The 15,057-nt window shown below is 32.4% G+C and overlaps 1 protein-coding gene across 1 annotated transcript in view; it reads left to right on the top strand.

The window, feature by feature from the left end:
• The first annotated feature begins 5,057 nt into the window (after positions 1–5,057).
• LOC127711141 (lysine-specific demethylase 2A-like) overlaps positions 5,058–15,057 on the top strand; it is a 69,416-nt gene continuing 59,416 nt past the window's right edge. Inside the window, exon 1 of the mRNA XM_052217091.1 lies at positions 5,058–5,197. Coding sequence (XP_052073051.1) covers positions 5,165–5,197 — 33 coding nt within the window. The 5' untranslated portion in view covers positions 5,058–5,164. The remainder of the gene's footprint in view (positions 5,198–15,057) is intronic.

The raw sequence follows: 15,057 nt of genomic DNA, 5'->3' as shown, positions 1-15,057 counted from the left end.
ATATATCTGAGAGAACATGATTAATTTTTAGTTGTTATTGCATTTGAACTAGCTGTCAGTAACTACGAGTACTTTCAGACCTGTACTTAGGGTCTTTTTGTTGTGGGGATTTTCTCTGCCACGTCGGATCTGTGTTTTTGTCAGTTGTTTTTCTGCTTTGTATCGATCTGATGAGATAAACCCTTTTCAACTGATTTTTAAAGTTTGTTCCTATGTTGTACTGTTACACCACTGTCCCAGGTTAGGGATGGTTTGGTGCCAGCAAATATGTTTATCTCCGCCATATTTTGAATGTGCCTGTCCCAATTCAGGAGCCTGTAGTTCAGTGGTTGTCATTGGTTCATGGCTGTCATATTTGTTCTTCATAAATTCTTTTAATTATTATAAATTTAGGCCGTTAGATTTTCTCAATTGAATTCTTTCACATTTTTCATGTCGGGGCCTTTTAAAGCCGAATATACGGTAGGGTTTTTTCTCATTGTTGAAGGCCGAACGATTGCCTATAATTGCTTACATCCACTTCATTTGAACTTTGATGGATAGTTGTCTCATTGGCAATCATGCCATGTCTCCTTATTTTTATATTACCATTATGATTTGGAATATTTTCCCGATAATTCGCTTACGTACAATCATTATCTAAATTATCAAGGTATTTTATAGGAGTAACACGACGGATGTCGCATGTGGAGCAGAATCTGCTTAGACTATCCTTACGAAGCGCCTGACATCACCCCCGGTTTTTGATCTGGTTTGTGTTGCTCATTCTTTAGTAATTTATGTTGTGTTTTTTTTTTACTGTTGTTTTTTGTAGTTTTTCGTTTTTTGCCATGGCATTGTCATTTTGTTTTCGACTTATGAGTTTGAATATCACTTGGGTATCTTTCGCCTCTCTCTTGATTCGACCCAATTTATTAACTGACATTGCATCTCATCTAACTAAAGTATACATAATTATGGCGCAGGGCTGATAGTTAACCATGGATGGATCTAATAATAATAAACTGACAGTGACAAATATTACATGCATATTCATGCCAGGAACATTAAGTATGTTGTTTGTAACTCCAATCTGCTTTTATCAGATCAACAAGTAAAATCAAAATGGCTGTATCTTTCTGTCGTATGTGAAAATCAAAGAATTTTTTTTCAAAATATGTGATTTCTGCGTGAATTAACCATGTAACTGAAAATACCACTTCAAAAATTTCGTGCGATCGAAGTGCCTTCTGGACTTACCTTCATCAGCAACGCTCAAACATTAACGATGTACAGATACCTAAATACGTAAGAAGCTATATGACTAATATACAGGGGCGTAAAAAAAATGGCAAACTATGTAATTGAGATTACAAATGGTTTTGAAAAAAAGCTACTTCACTGTAATAATAACCGTTAACAATTGATTGATTGATTGATTGATTGTTTGATTGATTGATTGATGATTAATTAGTTAATTAATTGTTTGACTGATTGATGATTGCTAAAATGAACATACAAATTTGGAAAATAAAAGATAAAAGTAAGCTTGAATGACATTGATTATTGACTTGAATGAAGAAATATATGTTTTGTTAAAATATACTTTTTCACTTTTTTGGTCTTTTGGAAAATGTTGTTTGTGCTGTATGTAGACCCCTCTAACAAGAAATTTGTTTTGCATGCACACGTATAAAAATTGCGGTTTTTATCCAACGCAATCATAGATTTGAACGTTGTTTTCAATTTAGACTTGTATATATATATATACACTAAAAAAAGAATAAGTCAATTGGTGTTGGTTCAAGAGAAATGATACAATGAAATCCCTACAGAACATGAAAAAATGTTCTTTATGAAAACTGAAGTGGATGATGAACATCATTTCACAATAACATGTCCACCAATGGAGGTATTATGCCAGTATAATTATGCTATGAATGTAATGTTAAGTTTGATTAAGTCTAATCAATAAAAAAAGTGAGTAAAACAATCGGAATCGTATGAACTCAAACCTGGCTGTGACATAACGTACGTCGACAGGGCACGGCAGGCGTCTCTTGGTTTGCATACAACGCCTGTCATTCGATTCCAAAACAGTTGCCGTCTCACATGTATGATTTATAAAACGGACGAACAAACGAACGAACGAACGAACGAACGAATGAGAGCAATTTTAGAATAGATAGATCTTAGTTGCAATCAACATAGTCAGCAAACTTTTAGTTATTCAATGAGAAAACGTTATCTTTATGGATAAATCTGACGTAAAAGGACTGTACGGGCTTATTTTCATTCTTCGAAATGAGTAATTGAATGAAGTCTGCCACATATGAGTAATTTAAAAAAAAATCGTTATAAAAAGGAGAACGGTTGGATCCCATAGAAACACAAACTATCTGTTGAATTACAAACCAATCTATCGTCACAAATATGTTGGTAATTAAACAATTCAAACATCTGAATTATGCTAGTTTGACAAAACTTCTTTCCTGATTAAGATTGTTTTTAACAAAGTATGATATTTTTCCCAATCTTATTAAAATACAGATCCTGTCATGTCCGAGTTCAAGCCCTTGTACCGGTAAGCCCTTGTACCGGTAAGCAAAGCTTGGACACAGGATCTTTATTTTGATCAGATTGATTTAAACAATTGAGATATTTATATCTACGTTGGTCTTTTTCTATTGAAACAAAGTTGGACTAAATGCTTCCAATCTGTCTTCATGCAAAGAACGACTCGAAAAATTGGGTAAAATGAAAGTCAAATGTTTTGAACCATCTTCAACCCGTTCGACAGAATAGACGTTGTATATGTTCTCGTTTTTCGTGGTCAAAAAATTTAGTGAGGCAACTTAATGAAACTACTCCACTGAAGACAGACAAACAATTTTACAGATTTCATTCATCCTTCGCGCAAATGTCAAACTGATAAACGCTAACAGAGCACATGCATAGGGAGAAGAGTCAGTTCACCAGACCTGTCACAATCAATTGGTTCTTTATGTCAGTATGTTAAAAATAAACTATGTGAAAGTTATTTAACATTTTGGAATAGACTGAAGTATCAAACAATTAACTCTGAAAAAAGGGAAGCTTGGTACTTATTTTTCTATAAAAAATTGTTTTAAAAAAGAAAAATATTTAGAACTACAGGATTTTAAAAAAAGACAGTCAATTTGTAAATTAAGAATAAGCGCTCACTCTTTAAAAATTGAGACAGACAGATATTCAAAAAAATATATAGATAGATCTGAGCGTCTTTGTTCAAATTGCTCACTTGGTAAAGTTGAAGATGAGCTTCATTTTTTGTTAGAATGCCCTCTTTACGATATTCAAAGGGAAGATTTTTTTCAATACATTTCTACAATTGTTATAATTTTAAAAATTTAAATAAATCTTCTGAATTTTTATGGCTCTTGACCCAAGAAAGTGTAACTCTTATGGAAAAACTGGGCTGTTATTTTTGTGACTGTTTTGAATTAAGGAGATCAGGTATGAATATTGACACTAAGTCAAGTAAATTATTTGAGAATGAATGCATATAATGTAATTTTATTCTTTTATTCACAATATATATGTGGTTTTTGGCTCTGATTCTGACCAATGCTAATATACTAAATATATATTTACAAGTGACTATTATTGTTGTTGTTACCAATTATGTAAATCAATTGTATCTGATTTTATGCCCTCAATGGGCCCTGTAATTTGGGAAATAAAAATATTCTATTCATATAAAGAGAGATAACTCTAATATGTCTTTACATTTTACAATGAAAAAAACATACAACACAATGTATTCATACAATGGAAAGATGTAAGTTTTGTCATGCTGAGTAAATATATTTCTTTGTTTTGCTTGACTCGTTATCACCACAGTTATCGTTGTCGTTTAGGCAGTGATCTTTTATCTTTTGAAGGGGATATGTTTTTTTGATAAATTACTTGTCTTAAATCTGAATGTCTAACAAAAATTAATGAAAAGAAAATAATAAACTAGTTGAAAAGCACACTATCATAAAAAGATTTTAAATTTCTCATGAAGTTTATTTTGAAAAAGAACGGGCATTGTGATTGATCAGTGTTGACGGGTAATGTTTATTCCCAGCTTTTAACTTAAATTAAACACATTGTTTTATTTCCCATCAAATTTATTAATTTCGGAAGTTTCATATCACATTCACAACCATATGCAGTTTTTTTTTTTATCGTTGTAAATAATGGGGAAAGCAATCAATTAAAGGCCTTCAAGAAATCAGGCGATATGAATCGTAGCAATGCACTCTGACTACCATCAGAGTTTTTCCTAATCATCTTTGATTTCAAAAGATCAATATTACAGCCGCACTATGTTCTGGAAAGCTGAAAGGTAAGAAGAAAAATATTTAAAAAAATACATATATTATATGTCTCTGGTCGTATAAACACAGGAACTTTGTCTCATTTTAAAAAAAAACCCTATATATCTATATAAAGGTGTGAAGGTATTTTTTCAGAGATAAGTGCCTATGTGTATCAATCCCTTTCAAAAGACACTACAAGTAAAATGATGAATTAATCAACAGTTCAAGACTGTTACAGAGTAAGAACTGTCTCGAGTGTAATTAAACTTGAAACTATAGTTGCCTACTGTTTTGAGGGGTACAATTTGTGCCTCTTTCGTTTAATATATAAAAAGGTGTTTTCTAACGATTGATTAATTAACATCGAAATTTTTTATAATAGCTGGTTTGGAAAGCAAGAAAGAATAACAGATGTCATCTTCACCAGAAGTCCTGTTTCTATCATTTTATTTTGTTTATTTGTCAGTTTTCTACACATTCTGTGTCATCAGAGTTAAATTTGTATTTCCTTCTACACCATTGGTTTTTTTTTTTTTTAGAAATAATAGGTATCTTCGCCTGCTACGAAAACATGGGTGTTAAAAAAAAATCACAGATAGAAAAAACCTCTTAAGGAACGGATACGGAACGTAGTACATCTTTTATAACTTGTATTTACTGACAAAGTCGATCAATAATTGGATGACCTCAAGGGCATCTGTCACGTGATAAATGTTTTTATTTTTAATTCGCCGTGACGTCACTACTTTGTCTCCGGCGATATCGCTTAGTGTAAGGATTCCCCCATTTCTTTGTATCTGGATATATTTCCCTAAAAAACTAAATGTGCAATTTGCAAGATGAATGACCATAGTGATGAATGCCGTATCTTGGTAGGTTGGAAGTTTTATTCATGAATTTAGGACTTATTGCAATGTGACTACGAGCAGCCATTTTGAGCTCTTTACTTCAGAGCGGGTGAAAACTTGACATAAGAACAAAAGAATAAAATGTTCAAAGACGTCCTATTTTCATTATATTTTACTCTTAAAAGTTCTATGAATAAATTGTCTTACTTTCTATATACTTTTTACGAAATTTTATTTGCATGAAAAGGTAGAAAAACAACTTTTTCATGCGATACCCACGTGGAAATCTTGACCATAAGGAAAAATTCACGATTTCAATCCGAAAATCTCTGAATTAATCAGTTTTTTTAAGCAACTTCATATTTTTATCTTTTCGGTTACTTACAACAGATTATTTTCAAAGTTTCTAAACTGTTTTTACTGTGAATTTCATAATAATATCAGTTATTAAGTTGATTTTTATACTATAGCTAAGACAAAGGATTTCGAGTGATTTCAGCTCAAGTGATGAAAAAAATTGAAATTTGAAAACTACCTTGAGCGAATCTCGGTTTTGTAGAAACCATTTGAACAAATAATTATTAGGACATATTTTACCATTTGAAATCCTTATTCCTGATTATGAATGAAAGATTTTGAAGCAATTTCTGAAGAGCTGTCATGTAGTTTGACTGCCTACGTGCAATTTTACAGTCATTGATGGCGAAAAAACGCAGATTTTTAGAGGGAGGGTTTAAAAAAAAATCATGTGTTTCCCTATCATGATACTATTGAAGTTATATTCGTCAATGAATGAAAACAATAGTTGTTTTTATGCCACGATTTGTCCAGTATATTTTTAAATTATGCTTGTTTGGCATATATGTTAGTCATTTGTTAGTGGACTCTGGGATGTGTATATAATTTTTGTATTATATACGAGTAAAAAACTCACTTTGTTAGAAAGTAGCCGGTAAGTAAATCATTTCAATTTGTGAGTATATGCCAGAAATCATGGTGAGAGTTCTTAATTCGCTAACAGAAAATAAAATTGTAATGACAATTTACCATTGCTGTCTGATGCGAATTTTACAGTTGAAATTTGTATGAAACACAGGACAGGTCGTATTTGTTTGGAATTGCAAAATATAGTATGTATAAAGTGTTTGTGTAGGGGTAGGTATTCGGTACTTTGAAAGTTGATGTTATTGTTCATAGATTGGTGGATGTGCAATTGTATTCGTTTACTTTTAGTTAATGAAAATGAAAGACATCGAATATTGAAATCTATTAACAGTGGTTCGAGTCAGTTCGCATCAATATTTGTATTACGCGTTTACCTTTTGTCACAAAGAATATTTTTAAAATTTGGAAAAAAAGAGTAGAGGGGCGGTACTCATGAACTGTTGCCATTACAGATGTTTGTATGTGATGTATGAGCAAGAACACGTTGCATGAAGCAAAAAAAACTAAAATGTACTAAAAAACTTTATTGAAAATATATTTAGCACATCATTTTACAACAGGAGGTGTTACTAATTGTTGTTGGCCTTACAGTAACCTGTTATTGTTCTCTTCTTTGATCATTGGTCTTTAATGGGTAGTTGTCTCAGCGGAAATTATACGTTCACTTTATATTCATGTCCCTATCGCCTGTACATTGTCTAACCCAGTCAGTTTGAATGCGAATTCATTTCGTGCTGACCAATTTAAAGGATGAAAATCTATGTCTTATTACAGATTGAGAAAAATATGAAATATTCCAGCTGCAACTTTTTGTCGCTGCCGCTGGAACTAAACTTTTGTGCGGCAATACTAGAACTTAAACGAGTTAAATATCGTTTGATTGTTATGGAAATAAATCATTCTTTCTGAACTGGTGTGACATCTATATATACAGATAATATTCAAGATTATTCCCAATTTCATGTTTTTTTTAATTCCACCTGAGTTCATTTTTTTCATCATGAATTTTAACCTCCCATAGTCGTATCAAGACAATTAATTTTTATATATTAAAGGAATACGTGCAGGTCCCCAACCTAAATATCTCCTGATTTCAAAAATGGACGGCTTGTTTCTCCCTTATGAATCACGGGCGTTTGGTTCTTATCCTTACAATCTTACAATAACCAGTTTATACGTGCTGCTACTACAACTACGAAGTATAAAGTTCAATCATGGTGAGATTGTATGAACAAGAACACTTAAAATAAGGAAAATAAGTTGAAATATTAAAAAATATTTGATAATGATCTTTACACAAAAAAATGGGGGGGGGGGGGGGGGGGGGTGAATGCCTCAACCACCTATTTCAAACGCTGCTAATTATGTTTAGGATTATTGTGCATGCTAACCGGCTTCTTCTCGGGCTATATTCAGCATATTAATCGCTTTGTACCCATGAAGAGTACTTTTTGACGGATTACACGGAGACGGAGTAATAATGCAGGTCCATGCTCATATCAATATTATTACATTTTCCTGAAAATCGTTTTATTTAATTATGATATTTTGATGGGGCACAGACGGGGATTGATTGAACTGTTGACTAAGTTAGCATGTTCAGTCACACACGTCAGTGTATATATAAACAAGAAGATGTGGTATGAGTGCCAATGAGACAACATGTTTGCTGAATTAAACGACAAGTCCGAGCAGAATGAAAGAAAATCCATGGATGTGCGCCCTAAATTTTACAATAGGATGAAATACTTAAAAGTCACTTTTTTTCCAATATTCTCCCAGTCAAATATGTTTATGTGCATGACGCCTAGAATATTTATTGTTCCAATTAACATGAAATAGAATTCACGCGTATTTTTATTTCACATTCATAAGTACTAGATTTACTGAACAACTAGATTAAAGTCATAGAATTCGTTTTATAAGTCCTTTTAAAAATAATTTTGTTGCTTTTTCTCCTTCAATAAAGATACATGTATTGTAAGATTGTAAGGAGAGGATATAGAACACATAAAAGAAGAGAAAATAAGTTGAAATAGGAAAGAAAATGTAATAAAAATCTCAACAATACACCCCCAAAAAAATGAGGGGAGGGGTTTTCATGCCCAAAGCGCCTGTATTTAAAAACTGCTAATTATATATAGGATTTTTGTGCATACCCACCGGCTTCGTCTCAGACTATATTCAGCATGTAAATGCATTTGTATCCATGTAGATTAGAAAACAATTAGCTTGGACTACGACGAACCACCGTATGATACTTGGAGTTAACAATGCAGGCCAATGTTTAACAATGTTATTACTTCTTCATGCATGGTTTAAACTTAAATTTTTGTTTGATTTACGAATGCAAATGTATAACGACTCGTCGCCATTCATAAAATCGTTTTATTTGTTTATGACATTAGGACAATTTCCTATTTTGGTGAGGCAGCTCGTATTAACTACATTATTGTAAGATTATAAGGATAAGAACTAAAACACATTTAATATGGGAAAACATTTAAAATGTGAAAGGAAATATAAAAAAAATCTTAATAAAACAAAACAAAAATTCGGGTAGGGGTTCCATGCCAAAAGCACCTGTGTCAAAAACTGATTTTAATTATTTTATATTTACAAGCATTATTGTGCGTGCCCACCAGCTTTTTCTCTGGTTAGATATTAAGCATAGTAAATGCATTTGTATCTATGTTGATTTAAACAAATAGTTCGGACTATGACGGGCTACATACTGAGAGTAACAATGCAGGCACATCATATGGCACGATTGTCAAAATTATTGCATCTTCATGGTTAAATCCAACCGTTATACTATCCAACGGTTATACTTTGTTTGATTAGTAACTTACGCATCATCGTCATTTAAAAAAATCGTTTTAGTAGTTAATGATATAAAGTAAACTTCACATGCGGATCCAAGATTTTGAAAGAAAAGTGAGGTGGGGGCTAACTAGGCAACGTTAGGAGTGGAAAAATTAAAAAGTCTATGCAATAAACATAATATATACCCTAACCCTTACCCCCCTCCCCCCAAATAAAATAAAAATCCGCCTCTGAACTTCCAATTTTTGACCCAATATTTGAATGGGATTTAGAAATATGGTCATCCCTTGGACATTTTCCGTTCCGCCAGTAAAACTCTGAATTATTTAGAATTGGATGAAGTCATGAAATTTGTCCAATAAATCCTATAAAACCGATTCTGTATACGTATAATTATTGGAATTCACTTCTTTAAATACTGTTTTTGATCATCATGAAATTGACAAATAAAAGTACTGTTTTAAAGCAGGAATGCATATCAAACTTACCCCACACCCGACTCGTATCTTTTGAAACTAGTGAACTAAAGACAATTTAATATTCAAGATTAATTAGACCGGGGTTAATTAGGATCTAGGAAACTTGAACGACTGACACTATCCAATATAGATACATTTTGTACATGTACCTAAAATACTTCGTCTTGTATTTGTCAAGACCACTGTAGTTTACAGCAAATTATTAGCTAAGGCCACACCATATTGAAGAAAAGACTTGCAAAATTTAAAGTTAATATGCAAAATTAGGTGAAAATTAATCTCTTCAGATCCTTCACATGATTTCAAGAGCACCGATAATCTTTTCACAGTTTTTGTCGAGCCTACGACTTCTGTCGCAGAAAGAGAGACTTAGGAATAGTGATCCGGCGGCGGCGTTAACTAGCTACTTAAAAGCTTAATATTTCAGAAGTTGGAAGACCTGGATGCTTCATACCTTGTAAATAGATGCCTTGTGTTCAGTATGAAGTTTCCGTCTGTCATATGTCCATTGTCCTTGACCTCATTTTCATGGTTCAGTGACTACTTGAAAAAAGTTAAGATTTTTTGTAATGTTAATTTCTCACTTATTATGAGCAATAGGATAACTATATTTGGTATGGGCGTACCTTGCAAGGTTCTCGCGTCTGTTAGACAGTTTTCACTTGACCTGCACCCCATTTCATGGATCAGTGATCAAGGTTAAGTTTTCGTGGTCAAGTCCATATCTCAGATACTATTAGAAGTAGGTCTACTGTATTTGATATATGGAATGATTGTATGGTTTACATATCCAACTGGCAGGTGTCATCTGACCTTGATCTCATTTTCATGGTTCAATTAAGTTAAGTTTTTGTGTTTTGGTCTGTTTTTCTACTACTGTATGCAATAGGTCAACTATGTATGGAAATATTTGACGATGTACATGTCAGTCTAGCAGGTTTTATTTGACCCTGACCTCATTTTCACGGCCATTGCTCAATGTTAAGTTTTTGTGTTTTGGTCTGTTTTTCTTAAACTATACGCAATAGGTTAACTATATTTGGTGTATGTAATGATTTTAATGTGAATATGTCTGTCTTGCAGGTATCTTATGACCTTGACCTCATTTTCATGGTTCATTGGTCAATAATAAGTTTTCCTAGTTAACTTTGTTTCTTAGATACTATATGCAATAGGGGGCCTCGGTGGCCAAGTGGTCTAAGTTGTTCTACTACTGTAATCACAAGCCAGTCAACACTGAGGTTGTGAGTTCGAACCCCGCTCATGCGGGTACACTCGACTTCAATCTTAATTGAATAGGATTGTCAGTTTTCCTATTGAAGGTCGGTGGTTTTCTCCGGGCACTCCGGCTTCCTCCACCAATAAAAACTGACCGCCACGAAATAGCCCAAAAGTGGTGCTTAAATGTGGCGTTAAAACACAAACAATTAATTAATTATTATATGCAATAGGTCAACTATACAATGTATTTGCTGCATGGAATGGTTGTAAGTTGAACATGTCTGTCTTCCAGGGTTCATTTGATCTCTAACTCTGGCTCATTTTTGTCGAGCCTTCGACTTTAGTCGAAAAAGCGAGACATAGCGATCCTACATTCCGTCGGCGTCGTCGTCGTCGTCGTCGTCGGCGGCGTCCACAAATATTCACTCTGTGGTTTAAGTTTTTGAAATTTTAATAACTTTCTTAAACTATCCTGGATTTCTACCAAACTTGGACAGAAGCTTGTTTATGATCATAAGATAGTATCCAGAAGTAAATTTTGTAAAAATAAATTCCATTTTTTCCGTATTTTACTTATAAATGGACTTAGTTTTTCTTCCGGGAAATATTACATTCACTCTGTGGTTAAAGTTTTTAAAATTTTAATAACTTTCTTAAACTATCCTGGGTTTGAACCAAACTTGGACAGAAGCTTGTTTATGATCATAAGATAGTATCCAGAAGTAAATTTTGTAAAAATAAAATTCCATTTTTTCCGTATTTTACTTATAAATGGACTTAGTTTTTCTGCCGGGAAATATTACATTCACTCTGTGGTTAAAGTTTTTAAAATTTTAATAACTTTCTTAAACTATCCTGGGTTTGTACCAAACTTGGACAGAAGCTTGTTTATGATCATAATTAAGATAGTATCCAGAAGTAAATTTTGTAAAAAAATAAATCATTTTTTCCTTATTTTACTTTTAAATGGACTTAGATTTTCTGCCAGGAAACAACACATTCACTCTGTGGTTAAAAGTTTTTAAAATTTTAATAACTTTCTTATACTATTTTGAATTTGTACCAAACTTGGACAGAAGCTTGTTTATGATCAAAAGCTAGTATCTAGAAGGAAATTTTGTTAAAAAATAAATCATTTTTTCCGTATTTTACATTTAAATGGACTTAGATTTTCTGCCAGGAAACAACACATTCACTCTGTGATTAAAGTTTTTTAAATTTTAATAACTTTCTTATACTATTTTGGATTTGTACCAATCTTGGACAGAAGTTTGTTTATGATCAAATGCTAGTATCTAGAAGGAAATTTTGTTTTCTTCCGGTTAACATTACATTCAGTCTGCAGTTAAAGTTTTTAAGCATTTATTAGATTCAAAAACTATCCTGGATTTTTACCAAACTTGGACAGAAGCTTCTTACAATCAAAAGATAGTATCAAGAGGAATATTTTTATTGATTTACTTCCTCATTTTTGTTGAGCCTGCGATTAACAGAAAAAGTAGGCGAGACACTGGGTTCCGCGGAACCCTTACGATTTTTTTTAGTCCCCTACCGACGAAGTCGAAGGGGACTTTAGGTTTGCACTCCGTCCATCTGTCCGTCTGTCCATCTGTCCGTCTGTCCATCCGTCAGTCCGGCAAATCAGCTTTCCGCATTTTTTTTCTTCGTTCTTGAAGATATTGATTTGATATTTGGTATATAGTTTTATCATGACAAGTTATAGATCAAGTTCGAATTTTGTTCCGGTCTGATGATTTAGTCCAGAGTTATGGACCATAACTCTGGACCATATCTAATGTTAGAGTACTATGTTAAACCATATTTCTGTACAAAGGGAGATAACTCATTTTTTAAAAGACATTTTTTGTTACATTATTTGAAGAATTTTTTGGCAGATTGTTTGTTATTTAGTATAAACTAATTTTCTGAATGCTATATATATAAAAAAAAAATTATGAAGAGAAATCCTTTAATTAGATAATAATCTATTTTTATTAATGTATATATTTCAATACAATACATTGGGTAGATAAAAGTTGTTGACATTTTATAGATAAGTTACAAATCTATATTAGTTTGTGACAAATGAAAGATAAAATATTTGGACCTGTTAATTATATTTGATTATAATTTGAAAATAGATATACACTGTATTACATCATATCTAATTTTAGAGAACTATTAATCATATCTAATGTTTTTTTTCATCATGCTTATAAGATATTGATTGATAATTTGTATATAGTTTTATCATGACAAGTTTCATTTCAAGTTCAAATTTTTGTTTCGGTCTAATAATTTTATGCAGAGTTATGGTCCTTGGACTTGAAAAATTCACTCTTATAATCAGGTTTCAACACTGTTTTTAGTCATGCTTGAAGATATTGACATGATATTTACTTTTTGTTTACACCATGACAAGTTATAGAACAAGTTAGCATTTTGTTCCAGTATAATGAATTTTTACCCGGTAGGGGACTATGTATTGCCATGCAATACTCTCAGAATGCTTGTTTTATATCATGTTAAGTTATTGTGATACTTGTAGTAAACCATTATATTTAGGACTACCAACACAAAATCAATAGTCCGTAAAGCAGGTGAGACATTTCAGCGTGTGCACTCTTGTGTATATATACTTTTCGTTAAATATTGCTGCTTTTAAGGGAGCAACCATTTAACTTCAAGGGGAGGGGGGTTATGGTTTTTTTGTCGAGTAAAAAAAAATTTTTTTTTTAGTTTTTCGACGCTTTCAATCAAATTATTTTTTTCAAAATTTAACACTATAAGGTTTGGAGAAAATCTGGATTCAGAATATTTTTTTTTGTCATCTACTTAACCACAATATTTTTTTTCATCAAATTGGGGATCAGAATATTTTTTTAGGAAAAAACCATACCCCCTTGCAGTTAAATGGTCGTTCCCTAAATAGTTTATATTAAATATCTACATCTTGCTTAGATTTTTCACATCTTCTGTAATATTTGTACTTAAAAACATTTGGTAGTATAGATAAAATACACCAAAAAAAGTCTTTTACTTGCAAGATGATACTAATTATCCTCATAACATAAAAATACTTCGTCAATTTAATATGTGTGGTTTTAGCTAAATATTTTATCCGGTCATCAAGTCTTTCAAATTTCTTTCGATTTCAACAGCACCAATAATTAAGACTACAGTACAAATAACAAAGTTGTTATCGTCTGCATTTACTAATATAATTTGAGCATACAGGTTCATATGACGTATTTTTGTCTCGCCTGTGACTTTTCGTCGCGGAAGGCGAGACATATGTGTTGCTTTTCCGGCGACGCCGTCGTCGGTATCAACACTTAAGTTATAGTTTGATGGGAACTATTTGTGATTGATCTGTAATAAAGTTGATTTACTATCAGTACATGTTAGTTTGTCGACCGTTTTGAGGCCCTGCACCCTGGGTCAACGCCCAAAATATATTATTTGTAATTTTATTTATTTCACTATAGATTCTAATTGGTGTAAAAAATGATAGATTTGAATTACCGTTTCAGTATTAATATAAAGTTCTTCAAACTTTTACTGGACTCGACTTAAGTTTGCTCTACTATTTTCTTCGGTTTCATAACAGAGTATTAGGAATCGCTGTCTGATAAAATTCTTCTTGTGATTTGTGCTTTATACATGATATATAGACATGTATCGTGTTTGAGTTGTAATGTTTTCAGAAAATGGAACTGTCAATAAAATGCTAGCAAAACAATTCTGGGTTCAAACCCAGTCACCTGATTTTGGAACAGGTGATTTAGTGTTTAAGGACTAGCTGGTTAATATATTTACATTATTGCAATGAATTGGTCACTTTAGCCTTTCAGCAACACGATATCATTTTCAAAATTGTCAAAATAAACTTAATTTTTAATGGTGTTATTCTATTTGTCTAATAGAGTTTGTCAAATACTCCTCGAAGGTCAGTGAATTTACCATAAAAAAATAAAATTAACTATGTAACTCGATTGACCATTAAAATTTAAATTAAGAAGTAAAGGATGCTAGTGGTTGGTCAATACAGGGCGCTCTTATTTACAAGCAGAGTATGATGATGTTCAGGATTTGTGACTATGGGAACATTTTTAATGCTCAAATCAATCTAGTAATATACTCACAATTTCAAGTTTACTAGTTGACTCAGGCCAAATAAAAATAATCCCTGAGATGCCAGTCTTAAACTTTTATTGTCAAATACCCGATATTCGGGACAAGGGTATATGTAGTATTACTCTTTCAAACGACAGCGTGCAAATAACCTTAATATCCCAACCTTAAACTTAGGATATCGAAGAATTGTATGGAGGTTATTCGGGCAGCTTATGTCAGCTAGTAATTAAAAGGGATGTCAATGAGACCGCAACCCGAGACTCAAATAACCAAACG

Source organism: Mytilus californianus, unplaced genomic scaffold (assembly GCF_021869535.1).
Source record: "Mytilus californianus isolate M0D057914Y unplaced genomic scaffold, xbMytCali1.0.p SCAF_8, whole genome shotgun sequence".
Lineage (NCBI taxonomy): Eukaryota > Metazoa > Mollusca > Bivalvia > Mytilida > Mytilidae > Mytilus > Mytilus californianus.
The sequence above is the reverse complement of the archived record's forward strand: the minus strand, read 5'-3'. Positions and strand labels throughout refer to the sequence as shown.